The sequence below is a fragment of the Bubalus bubalis genome, chromosome 10 (assembly GCF_019923935.1).
Source record: "Bubalus bubalis isolate 160015118507 breed Murrah chromosome 10, NDDB_SH_1, whole genome shotgun sequence".
Lineage (NCBI taxonomy): Eukaryota > Metazoa > Chordata > Mammalia > Artiodactyla > Bovidae > Bubalus > Bubalus bubalis.
Window position 1 is genome coordinate 29,174,097 of NC_059166.1, and position 15,294 is coordinate 29,189,390.

Sequence of the window (15,294 nt, forward strand, 5' to 3'; positions counted from 1 at the left end):
GAATGGGTAGCCTTTCCCTCTCCAGGGGATCTTCCCAACCCAGGGATGGAACCTAGCTCTCTCACATTGCAGACGGATTCTTTACCAGCTGAGTCGCAAGGGAATCAGTCATAGGTGTACATATATCCCCTCCTTCCTGAACAAAGTTGTCTATTCTACTACTTTTTCTCTTTCAACCTAATTTTTTATGGATCATCACACCTTAAGGTTTTTCAAGACCTAAGGAGGTAGTGAGGAGGGTTTATGGCATTAATTAGGATATTTCATTATTAGTTATGAATTAACTAAGTATTTCATTACTTAGTTTTAAGGTAATTTCCTGAAACCTTTGTAGGACCTAAGACTTTTTGCCCAGTGACCAGTTTTTCAAAAATCTGATTATAGAGAAATAGGAAGAGAGAAATATAGGGTCATGGGTATAATATCTAAAAATATTTGAATAAAAGCAAAATACATGTAAGCTCTTAACTCTCAGCATCTTTTTTTTTTTTAATAATTTTATTTATTTATTTTTGGCTTGCTGGGTCCTTGTTGCTGTGCAGGCTTTTCTCTAAAGTTGCAGCGAGTAGGGTACTCTCTAGTTGTGTGCACGTTTTTTAATTGTGGTGGCTTCTCTTGTTGCAGAGCACAGGCTCTAGGCATGTGGGCTCAGTAGCTGTAGCTCCCAGGCTCTAGAGCACAGGCTCAAAAGTTGTGGCACATGGACTAGTTGCTCTGCAGCATGTGGGATTTTTCTGGACCAGGGACTGAACCCGAGTCTCCAGCATTGGCAGGCGGATTCTTTACCACCAGGAAAGCTCCCATGTTCTTATGTATGATGGACACCAGTCCTTGAGAGAATCTCATTCATTCTGTGTGTCAAGCACATAGTAGATGCTCAATAAATAATCCCTGAATAAATCTGCAGTTACTAGAGCCCTGTTACTATAACCATAGATGTACCAATATTATATAGTGTTATACATATGTACTGTATTAGAAAAAGTAACCTTGGTAGGGGTGTCATAAAATCATAAATGATCAAGAGATACTGTTTTTGTGATTTTTATCAATAGCAGTCATTATATTTTAAATCAAAGATGACAAATTAAAAGTGAAATATATCACTATCAATATAATCTACAGAGCTCCCATATTTTAATCCATTTTATAATAGGTTATATTTTAATAGATACTATAAGATACACCATATACCATAACTTCAATTATTCTTAAGATTTTAAGAAATATGGCTTATGTACCAGGCTTTAAATAGTGAACCAAAGTCTTTATCAGCTGCCTCAAAATTGATTCCAAAATGATTTTTTAAAATTTGAAATATGAATAGTATATAAAAACATAAAATCTATAATATCAATAACTTATTTCCTGCTAAGCAGTTCTTCAGTCAGTCTCCTTTGTTTCTGAATGAAGAAGCTTGTCTCAAGCCAGCATGGTAAGACAAACAGGATCATATATCTTTATTGTTTCATCCCAAGCACAGTCAGCCACCTGGAAAACAAAAAGGAAGTGAGAAGAAACAATCCACAAACATTCAAAATTGGGAGAAAAAAGCCTAAGTCACTTGGAGTGTAAGTAGATCATCCACCACTCAACAGATCTTTAAATAGGAGGAACACAGGAACGCGTTTCTGGAAAAAAGTCTACTTTCCCTTTTTAAGATACACTTTGGGGCTTGGTTTCCAAGTGACTGAAGTTGCCTGTAAGGGTTTCCCACCAGAGCTACATAATTCCCTACGGGTCCTGAGATAAATGTTGAAAAGGTACATTCCTAAACTGTGAACCAAGATACCATACCGGTTATTATGGGGATAAAAAGGAAGGAAAAGCATAGTGCCTGCCTTCAAAGAATGGCTCATTCAAAACCAAAAGTGGAAAGTGCTCTAATAGACTCTCAGGGAAGCAATTCTTTGACTCTAGCTGGGAAAGTGTCAGAAGATTTCACAAATGCCATTGCATTCACACTGGCCCTCTTTAGGGGCAGATATAGGGTAGACATAGACATTCAAGTCTAAAAAGTCACATAAAAACATGAAGGGAAGACAGTTCAGGGTGCTCAAAAATGTGTGTTAAAAAATTGGTAAGTATAGCAATATCTCAGGGTATAAAATCAATTGTATTTCTGTATACCAACAAGAGAAAATTTTTAAATTGCAAATACAAAATTCACTTAGAATAGTATCAAATAACAAAATACTTAGAAATACATTTAACAAAAGGTATGCAAAATATCCACCCTAAAATGCAGCTGAGAGAAATTAAAGATGGCCCAAATAAATGGAAAACATACCATGTTCATGGGTTCGATATTTATTAAAATGTTAATTTTCCCCCTAAATGATTTATAAAAAATTCATAATCCCAGCAAGCTTTTTAATAAAAATGTAGAAGATGACTTTTAGTTTATGTAGAAAGACAGAGGATCTAGAATAGCCACAAAAATTTTGAAAAAGAACAGAATTGTACTGTTTACACTCCTGGAGTCAAGACTAATCATAAAAGAAAAGCAATCAAGACAGTGCAATACTGGAATAAGGATATACAAACAGATCAAAGGAACAGAACACAGCTCTGGAACAGACCCAACACTTGGACAGCTGCTTTTTAACAAATGTTCCAAAACAACCCAATAGGAAAAGAAAAGTCTCTTCAACAAATGATGCTAGAACTGGATGGCCATATGGAAAACATAAGAATTAAAGCCCAACTCCACACCATAAAACACAAGTTCATTTAAGATGGATGGATCAGAGACTGAAATATAAAAGCTAATGGTATAAAGCTTTTAGAAGAAAACACAGGAGACATATAGTCTCAATCCGAGGGCAAGCAAAGATTTCTTAAACAGGAAGTAATAACCATAAAGATTAGATAATAGACTCAATCAAATAAAACTTTTGATCATCCAAAGACACCACTAAGAAACTGAATAAGCACCCTGGAGAAGGAAATGGCAACCCACTCCAGTATTCATGCCTGGAAAATCCCATGGACCTAGGAGCCTGGTGGGCTACAACCCATGGGGTCGCAAAGAGTTGGACACGACTGAGCGACTTCACTTCACTTTGCCAGCGTTGGACATCTTTTTGGGTGTTAGTTCTAAAAGGTCTTGTTCTGTGGCGGATTCATTTTGATATTTGGCAAAACTAATACAATTATGTAAAGTTTCAAAATAAAATAAAATTAAAAAAAAAAAAAAAAAGAAACCGAATAAGCAAAACACAGAGTGGGAGAAAATATTCACAAAACAGACATCTGGCAAAGAATTTGTATCCAGAATATATAAAGAATTACTATAACTCAGTAATAAAGACAACCCAATTAAAAATGAACAATAGACTTTATTAACAGATAAAAAATATATAAATGATCAATAAGCACATAAAAACATTCAATATCATTAGGCATCATGGAAATGCAAATAAAAACCACAATGAGATACCACTACATATGCACAAGAATGGCTAAAATTAAAGATGTGCTGTGCTGTGCTTAGTCATTCAGTCGTGTCTGACTCTTTGTGACCCCATGCATGGACTGTAGCCCGCCATGCTCCTCTGTCCATGTGGATTCTCCAGGCAGGAATACTGGAGTGGGTTGCTATGCCCTCCTCCAGGGGATCTTCCCAACCCAGGGATCAAAGCCAGGTCTCCCACACCGCAGATGGCTTCTTTACCATCTGAGCTTCCACGGAAGCCCAAGAATACTGGAGTGGATAGCTTATCCCTTCTCCCGACCCAGGAATTAAACTGGGGTCTCCTGCATTGCAGGCAGATTCTTTACCAGCTGAGCTACCAGGGAAGCCCCCAAATTAAAGACAGACAACATCAAATGTTAGGAGGGATGCAGACGAGCTGTCACTCTCAAGTGTGTTATGTGTGTTAAGCTGCTTCAGTTGTGTCTGACCCTTTGCGACCCTATGGACTGTAGCCCGCCAGGTTCCTCTGTCCATGGGATTCTCCAGGCAATACTGGAGTGGGTTGCCATGCCCTCCTCCAGGGGATCTTCCCAACCCAGGGATGGAACCTGTGTCTCTTATGTCTCCTGCATTGGCACACCGGTTGTTCTTTACACTAGCGCCACCTGGAAAGCCTGTGTTGGTATAACCACTGCGGAAAACTGGCTGTTTCTTATAAACACACACCGAGTGATTTCACTCCTAGAGGGGCTTCCAACAGAACTGAAAACATTTTTACAAAACAGTGTATATAAGGATATCCTTAGCAACCTCATTCACAATAGCACACAACTGGAAACAAGCATAACACATACAAAAGAATGGCTGACAAACTAGTAAATTCAAACAATAGAACAATGCTAAGCAACACAACGGAGGGAACTACTGGTGGTGGAGGGAGCAACATGGATGAATCTCACAGACAGTAAGTGAGTGAAAGAAGACAGAAACCAAAGAGCACATACAGGAGATGCCATCATGTAAGTTCTAAAACAGGCAAAACTAATCTAAGGCAAAATAAAAATTAAGCAAACGGTAGTTTTGTCTTTTCAACTGGAGGGAGGTATGGGGCCAGGGAGAGTCTGGAAAGGAGAACAAGGAAATTTGAAAGGAAGATGCAATTGTTTTGTATTGAGATGAGATGTAGATTACACAAGTATATCTGTTTGTCAAAAACCTATATATAAGATTTGTACATTTCAGTGTACAAAAACGACACCTAGAAACAGTAATAATGACAATAATAAAAATTGAAGGAAGACATGAGTTGAGGAATAAACAAAACAAGAATGTTGGTAATTGTCAAATCTGGATAATGGAATTGTATTATCCTATTGTTTACTTTCGGAGAAGGCAATGGCACCCCACTCCAGTACTCTTGCCTGGAAAATCCCATGGATGGAGGAGCCTGGAAGGCTGCAGTCCATGGGGTCGCTGAGGGTCAGACACGACTGAGCGACTTCACTTTCACTTTTCACTTTCATGCATTGGAGAAGGAAATGGCAACCCACTCCAGTGTTCTTGCCTGGAGAATCCCGGGGACGGGGAAGCCTGGTGGGCTGCCGTCTATGGGGTCGCACAGAGTCGGACACGACTGAAGTGACTTAGCATAGCATAGCATTGTTTACTTTCTATACATTCGAAATTTTCCAGAAGTAAGAGAAGGAAATGAAAAAAATGTAGACAGTAACATTAAGGATGAAGCAGCAAGAAGGGATTTGACCAAAGTTATTTGAACTATATTTCCGGTCCTTTAATGGTTGCAAAGGCTGAAAGTTACAAAAGGGAACTCAAAGTCTCGGTCAGTCAAATTACCTGGCTGTCACTATAGAATACAGGAACTGCAGATTAATCAGAACTTGAAGTAAAGTGAAAGTTGCTCAGTCGTGTCCAACTCTTTGGAATCCCAATGGACTTTACAGTCCATGGAATTCTCCTGGCCAGAATGCTGGACTGGGTAGCCTTTCCTTTCTCCAGGGGATCTTCCCAACTCAGGGATTGAACATAGGTCTTCTGCATTGCAGGCGGATTCTTTACCAGCTGAGTCACAAGGTAAGCCCAATCAGAACAGATCAACTCCTTATCATTCACTAACAATAGCTCAGCTCATAATTCAAGCTAGAAAAAGCATTAGAGACCTTTTAGTCAAACTTTTTTAATTTAAGCATTAAAAATCAGACTCTTCAAGATTTGGTTGCTACCTACTTCTGTTTCTCAGTGCACCAGACTCACACGCTCAAATCCTGGCATCTTGCTCATGCCTCTGTGCTCGTGTGCTCTCACTGATCCCCTCCCCTGAATAACCTTTCTCCCTCCCACCCTCTCTGGCCCTTATCTTGCTTTGCCTGGAGATGACACCTCTTTGCAGAAGAATCCATTTAAGCATTACCTCCTCTGGGAAGTCATTCGCTGTACCTATAATATATCAGCTGTGCTTATTTATTAACAAGTGTTTCCAGCTCTTTGAGGGCATGGACCATGTTGTGCTATAACTTAACAATGATTCAATAAAGTTTAGCTCAAAGAATGAGTTTTATAGATTAAGATTGCAGAGCTTAACTTTTTCTCATATTCACACTACAGCAGCAGAAGTGGAACCAGAACCTAACACTGCTGAGTCTGTTGACTGAAAACCGTGGCCTCACAAAAGGCTGATCAATACTCATTATCTGCCTAATCCTGCAACTGTAAATTTTTATACCCCAAAACACAAAGATTATTACACAAATTTATTTGTCTCATTTATGTATATAGTTTTTCAAGTGCTGGGCCTTTCTGTATGTTGTGTCAACTATTACAGAAAAGAGAATCAGAGAAATGAGACTTAAGCTTCTAATATAACATATCTGTAACTTATGTTTCTGAATCCTTATTTAGCACTCTCAATCCAGCTTCTTATCTACTAAGAACTTTTATATATATATATATATATATATATATATATATATATATAAAACTAACAAATGTCAAGGCCACAGAATCAGCAAATGTTTGTAACTCTATACACTAAATTAATTGATAATATGAGAAAGAACTAAAATTGCAAGGATACAGAATCATGACTAGATTATGGGCTTCCCAGGTGGCATGAGTGGTAAGGAATCCACTTCCTAATGCAGGAGATGCATCAGACATGGGTTTGAGCCCTGGGTCGGGAAGATCCTCTAGAGAAGGAAATGGCAACACATTCCAGTATTCTTGCCTAGAAAATCCCATGGACAGAGGGCCTGGTGGACTACAGTCTATGGGGTTGCAAAGAGTTGGACGTGACTGAGCATGCACGCACAGCCAGTATTCCTGCCTGGAAAATCCCATGGACAGAGGGGCCGGGGGGCTACAGTCTATGGGGTTGCAAAGAGTTGGACGTGACTGAGCATGCACGCACAGCCAGTATTCCTGCCTGGAAAATCCCATGGACAAAGGTGCCTGGGGGGCTACAGTCTATGGGGTTGCAAAGAGTTGGACGTGACCGAGCATGCAAACACAGCCAGTATTCCTGCCTGGAAAAATCCCATGGACAGAGGGGCCTGGGGGGCTACAGTCCAAGGGGTTGCCAAGAGTAGGACATGACTGAGCACACATGAATAGATTGATTCAAATTAATGCAAACACTCTTTACCCATTAACTAATTAATTAAAATTAATTAACTATTTCATTAAACCCCACCTAGTGCTGGGCTTCTCCAGTGGCTCAGTGGAAAAGAATCCTCCTCCTTGCTAATGAAGGAGACACAAGTTCAATCCCTGGGTCTGGAGGATCCCCTGCAGAGGAAAATGGCAACCTATCCCAGTATTCTTCCCTGGAAAATCCGTGGGACAAAGAAGTCTGGCGGGCTACAGTCCATGGGGTCACAAAAGAGTCAGATACAACTGAGCGACTAAACAACATCGAGTGCTGTGAATTTTAAAAAGCTAACAAGTAAAAATAATAATAATAATAATAAGGTAAGAAAGAAAAGCACTTTACTAAACTAACAACAAGGCTCCAGATTCTCTAAGAGAGGCAATGTAGAGATGAGACTTCCTGATAAAGAAACGTAACCATGAGGTCACTGTGGGTCTGCAGTGGGGCGCTCATTAATTACCATCACAACTCCAATGGCCTTGAAGGGACTGCTCCCCACGTAGTTCTATAAATTAGGGTAAACAGGGCTTTTTCTTAATGTCCCATGCTACCTATCTAAAGCCAGCCTAAAAGACTTGGCTAAAAATTAGGGTTAACAGAAAGACCAAAAAATAAGTAAGTAAATCAGATGATATGGTAATAAATACTCTTGTTTTACTGGATGAGATCCACCCATTGCAGTAGCTTGTCCAATACAGCAAGGAGTCTTTCCCAGCCCTGGTCCTGCTTCTCTGTGGCAAAGCCATCTTTCCCTCCCATCCCCAGGAATTCACTCCTGAACACATGGACTCCTTCAAGGGCAGATGACTCACGACAGAGAATGAGAAGACAATAACAGGATATCTCCTTTCTCATCTACCGAAGATCCTCTTTCTCCATTTCAGGCTCCTATACGAGGACCCATTTCTTTGCCCATTACCTTGCTGTCAGGAAAAACTGTGAAAGGTTGCAATCAGCAGATAGACTGCTAGGTGTTCTTGCAGTGGAATGCTGGCATTGTTCTAGAGTCTCACAGGATTACTGGAATCTATAGGGGTCTTATGCCTTCCACTGGCTCTGACTGGATTATTTTACAACTCTAAAGTTATAGAAAACTGACAGTAATCAAATGATTCTCAGCCATTAAAATTGCAAATGAAGGCTCTCCTATAGAGACACAATCGATGCCTTGTCCTGTCTCCCGAGAGATGATTCTAATCATTAAGTGTTACTGTCCATGGATACTGACTAGTTCTGCATCTATTAGTAAATTCATTCTCACATTCATCAGCTGCCTATATGTGTTTGTTCTTTGGTTCCTTTGAGCTAGCTGTAAAATCCTTCACAAGTTACAAAAGGTCTTTGACACATGTTCATATTATACTTGTATGAGAGCCATGACAGCCATATTGAAAATTATCCTTGAATATGGCCACAGAAAAGCCATTTCATTAAAAGAACAAACATGAAATGGGAATAAGGGGCTGATAATCATCTAGAAAAAGGAGGCTAAGAATAACTGCTAAAATGGGGTATGAAATTGAGCTCTATACATTTTGGCAGCAAAGGTGAAAAAGGCAAACAATAATATAAGATACACAAATACAATGAATTTACCAGTTCATCAGGGGAGATTAGTCTTTTTTTCTAGAACTTGATGATAAGAGAAATATATAATAGACCCCTGTTACAAAAAGCAATATAATGCCAAAAGAGTAGATTTAAGAGAGATAAAAAGTCATTCTTCATATAGCTGTTTTAAAAATAAACATCTCAACCCTCAAATAAGACAAAAGCACACTGTTAAACTTTAGTTTCCTAGAGGCATTTCTACTGTGCAGTGGTCTCAAGCTTTGGCGTACATTAGAATAGCTTCCCAGGTAAAGAATCTGCCTGCCAGTGAAAGAGATGCAACAGACGTGGGTTCAATCCCTGGGTCAGGAAGATCCCCTGGAGTAGGAAACAGCAACTCACTCCAGTATTCTTCCTGGAAAATCCCATAGACAGAGAAGCCTGGCAGGCTACAGTCCATGGGGTCGCATAGAGTCAGACACAACTGAACAACTGAACTGAAAACCTGTGGATGGGGAACCCATGGTACAGAAGGTTTACTCTATATCACTTAACTGGGCTTTCATCCTGTGCACTAACCTGGAGATTTGAGGAAGTACTTATATGCAAGAATTTTTGGTTATCAACTAAAAGGAAATTTAGCATTATTGAAAAAAATCTTTCAAAGGAAGATTTCTCTTCCTATCTTGAGGAAAAACAAGAGGTTAATTTGCCACTAATAAAATGGAAAATACCTTGTGCCATATTTTTACATTTTTATTTACAATCTAAGTTTCAAATCTGGTAGGCTGATATGTGACGGGAAGACAGTAAGTTGTGAGGAGGACTAAGAAAGAAGACACACTGAATTATCTTTAAAGAAAATCACTAGTCTTACACCTGAAGCATTCTTAACCAAAAGTTTATGTAGCTTCCAGACCTGGTTCTCCATGAGTAAGAATCCAGAATTTCTACTTGAACACATTACAAAATTCTATTACTCATTTAAACTATGGTGAATAACAGTATTTTTGTGTTACTTATTTTATTTTAGATTTGTACCCTGGTGAGTTCTAAATGGGTTAGAACAGTTTATAGATAGACCCACAGGGCCAAATAAAGTAAATACAGATTTTAAAATATCTGTTCTAAAGGGAACAAATGGAGCAAAATCTTTCAGGTGTCAAAGCTAATCATACATCTACATAATAAATTGGGCTCTTTGCTTTACAATAACTATGGAGAAAATGAAAGTATTCTGGGTAATATAGCTTCTGTTTTCTAACAACATTCGCATATGGATGGAAACACTTTTGTACAAGTACACCTAAACAGGATTTTTTTCAGAGTCATTGATTATGTGTCTTGGCAGAATCTGGAAATTATACCCACTATCTTATAATAACCTATAATAGGATATAATCTGCAAAAATACTGAACCACTATGCTATACACCTGAAACTAACACAATGTAAATCAACTAATACATCAGCAACAAAGAAAGAATAAATGAGGAACTAAAAAGTTCTAGCTTAAAGGCAACTACATTGCATTATAAGTCCTCTGATAAAACCCTTAATCTTTTAAGAGAGGCTTTTTCTGACTCCTGACTCCCGTCTAGGGTTTCCGAAGGCTGGCTGCCAAGGCCGACCTTGTTTGACCCTCCCCTCTGAAGGTGAGTGTGCATGTGGACACCATAGCATAGGCTGACCTCCAGGCTCTGCATCTTCTGCCCGAGGATATTCAAGTGGAAAACTATTTCTTACCTTGCAAGCTCCCATTGTTGTACATTTCATCCCTATGTCCTCTAAACTTCCTTTAATCTGAGATCAAAACACCAACCTTTTCAATAAAACTCAGAATGAAAATCATTATTACAGGAAAAATGGTTTGTTAGAATATTTTATATTTGTTTAATGTAAAATTGGAAGAAAAGATTAATCTTTTTCACTATTATTTTTAAAAGCTCCTATCTTCTAGAGTAGTGAAAATAACCAATAAGGTAAGAGCCCATACAAACGTCTGTTTTTTTGTTAGTTCAATTTTACTTTGAACAGCACATTTGGTATTTCTAATTTTAAGAGTAAGCACATTAATTAGAAATATGAATTTCTTGATATTATCCCAGCATGTCAATTTCCTTAAAACATGTAAAGAAGCATTCTTGAAAAACAGAATAGAAACTTATTATCTATCAAAAAAGCCTATTAATTTCTGAATTCAGCTACAGCATATACATCATGACATCGTACATGGAATGCTTAAGAGCAACTGTATTAAATATTTTACCATTTTCTATGTGTAAACTACTGGGCTAAGTTCCACAGTAGACCCAAGGATATTAAAGAAACAAATTCAGTCAATAAGGAGTTGATAATAAAAATTTATCACTGATGGATCAAGTAAGATGTGTTATAAACCATTGTCAATAATAATGATCCTATAAATGCAAATTTTGGAAAACATTATAATAAAAACATCAGACTTTATATATATGTGTAATTTATAAATGATTTATATTCCTAGTTTATCAATGTTCTCCATTTTATTAAAATGTTTACACAAGCCATTGATAAGGTAATTTATTTCAATTGATTTAATATGGGTGTTAATATAACAAAGACATCCTACAGACCAATTAAAAGGTTTACTTTACTGACAAATTTTCCATTTCTTATTTATCATTATACTCTTTCCTCTCAATTTTATGTACAATTGTTTTTGCCCTTGGGAAATTTGTTTAATCTATTATAAATATCTGTATGATAATTATATATCTTTAGCAAAAATGGACAAGAGAAATAAGCAGAGGAATGTAAAGAAAATGAAAGAAATCACCAAGAGTCAACTCTAAATTTTAAAAAGCAGCGCAGACAGTATGTTGCAATGTATTAAACTACAGACTAAAGAAAACACGTCTTATTTACTCAACCAGCTTCCCAAAGGAAGTGACTGCAGAGAAAAATGTAGTTTATTATGTTAATCAATATGGGGTTTAAGTAAAGTTAAGAAAGGGTATGCAGGTCAGGAAGCAACAGTTAGAACTGGACATGGAACAACAGACTGGTTCCAAATAGGAAAAGGACTACGTCAAGGCTGTATATTGTCACCCTGCTTATTTAACTTATATTCAGAGTGCATCATGAGAAATGCTGGACTGGAAAAAACACAAGCTGGAATCAAGATTGCCGGGAGAAATATCAATAACCTCAGATATGCAGATGACACCACCCTTATGGCAGAAAGTGAAGAGGAATTCAAAAGCCTCTTGATGAAAGTGAAAGAGGAGAGTGAAAAAGTTGGCTTAAAGCTCAACATTCAGAAAATGAAGATCATGGCATCCGGTCCCATCACTTCATGGCAAATAGATGGGGAAATAGTGGAAACAGTGTCAGACTTTATTTTTTTGGGCTCCAAAATCACTGCAGATGGTGACTGCAGCCATGAAATTAAAAGACGCTTACTCCTTGGAAGGAAAGTTATGACCAACCTAGATAGCATATTGAAAAGCAGAGACATTACTTTGCCAACAAAGGTCCATCTAGTCAAGGCTATGGTTTTTCCAGTGGTCATGTATGGATGTGAGAGTTGGACTGTGAAGAAGGCTGAGTGCCGAAGAATTGATGCTTTTGAACTGTGGTGTTGGAGAAGACTCTTGAGAGTCCCTTGGACTGCAAGGAGATCCAACCAGTCCATTCTGAAGGAGATCAGCCCTGGGTGTTCTTTGGAAGGAATGATACTGAAGCTGAAACTCCAGTACTTTGGCCACCTCATGCGAAGGGTTGACTCATTGGAAAAGACTCTGATGCTGGGAGGGATTGGGGGCAGGAGGAGAAGGGGACGACAGAGGATGAGATGGCTGGATGGCATCACTGACTCGATGGACGTGAGTCTGAGTGAACTCCGGGAGTTGGTGATGGACAGGGCGGCCTGGCGTGCTGCGATTCATGGGGTCGCAAAGAGTCAGACACGACTGAGCGACTGAACTGAAGTGAACTGAAGAAATTGTTGACTAGTATACTAAAAAAAGGGTCTTTTCATTCATCCAGTCATTAATTCATTCAACATTTATTCAGTACCTACATATGAGGGAGTTTATGTAACTTCTGGCAAGGGGCTGGCACTCAAATATTTACTGAAGCAAAAAAAGGGAAAGGAGAGAAGACTTTGGCAAGGACTTGGAAAGGCAGAGATACTTTGCACAAGCAGAAGTGGAGGACAGAGAGGGAAACAGTGGCAAACACATGGAGATAACAAATAATAGAATATAATTGGTATAAAATAGGGAAATTACATAGGATAGTGAGAAGTTAAATCAGATAGCAATACAGATTACACTGAATCTTGAAAGTAAGATTAACAGTTCAGACTATTCTGGAGGTAAGAGGCTGCCTCTTGAAAGGTTTCTGAGAGGACATGATGAAGAGGGACAATTTAACTATGTTGATTTGTAAATTAAAACTAGTACATAACTAGTATGGCAGACAGTTAATGGTCAGAGTCCTTAAAGAGCAGTCACAGGAATGGCTGACCATGTGTTCCAGACGAGAAAGATCTATTAGGAGGCAAATGGAGTATCTTTTATAAGATGAGAAAGATAGCCGAAAGAAAAAGAGAGTATTCTGCTGCAAGAACATGATGTGTCTGTTCATTTATTCCAGTCATTTTTTAAGGTCCCTTAGTAAAGGTATATAATTTTCTTTATCTAGAGTCCTGCACATTTAAACACTTTTATTTTTCTATGTATCATACATACCACATACACAGTTGTTGCCATGTGAAAGTAATTTTCCTATTTTACTCTTTAACTGATGATTATGCATATCCACATGGCATTCATTTTTTATATATTTTATTGCTTTTTATTGAACTCATTATTTTTAATGGGTTTAAAATTGAGGTTCTTAGATTATAACACTTGACAATTGTATGAAGTACAAAGATAAAATTTTCTACCTTTAAAAATTTTTCTCCCTTTTATATTCCATTTTGTTTTCTCCTATTACTAACTGGTGACAATTTTAGAACCATGGTGATTAACTATTATGGTGGCAAATCTCATCTTCTTCTTGCCTTCAGTGGGGCCATTGATATATTTAAGGTCAAGGATTAAGAAAAAATCAGCTTTGCATAATGCAGAGCTCTGCCAATAAGCAGCACTGAGAAATCAATAGAATGATGGAAAGAGCTTAGAGACCGGTTAGGAGATGATTGCAGTCATCCATGGCAGAGATACTAATAAATGTTTATCAAAGGCAGCAGAGCTAGAAGAGTATGGCCCACATTTCAGAAATATTGCTAAGGAAAAATCCATAAGCTTGATGCCCACTGAATTTTAGGGGTGCAAAGAGAAACAAGAAAACTAGGATGGTTTCCCAGGTCTTGAGTCTGGCTCCAAGGTGCAACATTCAGTTCAGTTCAGTCACTCAGTAGTGTCCGACTCTTTGCGACCCCATGAACTATAGCACGCCAGGCCTCCCTGTCCATCTCCAACTCCCGGAGTTCACTCAAACTCATGTCCATCGAGTCGGCGATGCCATCCAGCCAATGCAACATTAGGAATATTGAAAGAAAAGTAATGAAACATCTGTTGAGATCACACAGAAAAAGCAATTGGATAAATAGGTCAAGCATCATTGACATATAATTAAAGGCCAGCTTAAAGAAGAAGGTGTGTGAAAGTAAGAGGACTAACACTTGTATATTGGAGAACATCTGCTTTTGGAAGGATGGTAAGGAAGAAACTGGCATAGGAGATGGAGATATTTAGCAAAGAAATAAGGAACAACTGGTTAGCATGGTTTACATTAAAGCAACAGGAGGGGAAGATTTTTCTTTTATAAAAATTATATAGCTAAAAAAAGAAAAGTCCGAGAAAAGGCTAACTTGGTTTTCTGAAGCTTTTACTGGTGACCTTTTGGGGCTTAACTTCAATTGAATGATGAAAGGGAGACAGGTACAGGGGCTAAAAAGAGAATGTTGACTTTGAGAAGTAAAAGCAACAGTTAAGCTACTAATTCTTGATGTCTAATAATAGAAGAGAAACTAAATTTACTGGTAGGGAGGTAAGACAGTGGGGTCAAGTGAGTTTTGAAAATAGAGAAAAGAACTGACTGGAAATCTACAACAAAAACAAAATCCCACAGTGGATTATTGAGGAAGCAAAGATCTGAATGAAAAAGCCAGTGAGAAAATTAGGAACCTAATGGAAAGGGGAAAAAAACAGAGCTGAACATAAATATTTTGAGGTCATAGAACTGAAAGAAGACATTCATTCTTGTCTATTTATACAATAAGGTAGGAGGTAAGGACAAATGTTCAGAGTGTTAATGATGTCTCAGAAGGCTGAGGGAAGATATTGTGGAGAATGGGCTGGAAAATCAAAAAGACTTCAGAGGCAAGTTGAGTAGGACCAAGAGCCTAAACGAAGTTTTTTTTTTGAAAAAGTAATTTGCTGGGTGTTGTCAGCATTTTTGCTTGTTTTTTAAGAAGCAATGCACCATAGTCTAGAGAAATAAAAATGAGAGAGAGTGAACGACTGATTCAGGAAGGGAACCCAGAAACAGCAGAGGCTAAGGTGGCAACAATTTCAGAACCTCTCATTGCAAGGGCTGTTCATGGAGTGCAGGGGCAAGAGAAACAGGATTACAGCAAGATTCTGCAGAGCTGGGCCAGGGGAAGG

The 15,294-nt window shown here is 38.2% G+C and overlaps 1 protein-coding gene across 2 annotated transcripts in view; it reads right to left on the reverse strand.

Moving 5' to 3' along the window:
• Positions 1–1,028: 1,028 nt before the first annotated feature.
• The window catches only part of PEX7 (peroxisomal biogenesis factor 7), a 78,032-nt gene continuing 63,766 nt past the window's right edge, over positions 1,029–15,294 (reverse strand). For both annotated transcript variants that reach the window (XM_006052269.3, XR_006542318.1), the window contains one exon: positions 1,029–1,491. In XM_006052269.3, the coding sequence (XP_006052331.1) occupies positions 1,423–1,491 (69 nt within the window). In that variant the 3' untranslated portion in view covers positions 1,029–1,422. The remainder of the gene's footprint in view (positions 1,492–15,294) is intronic.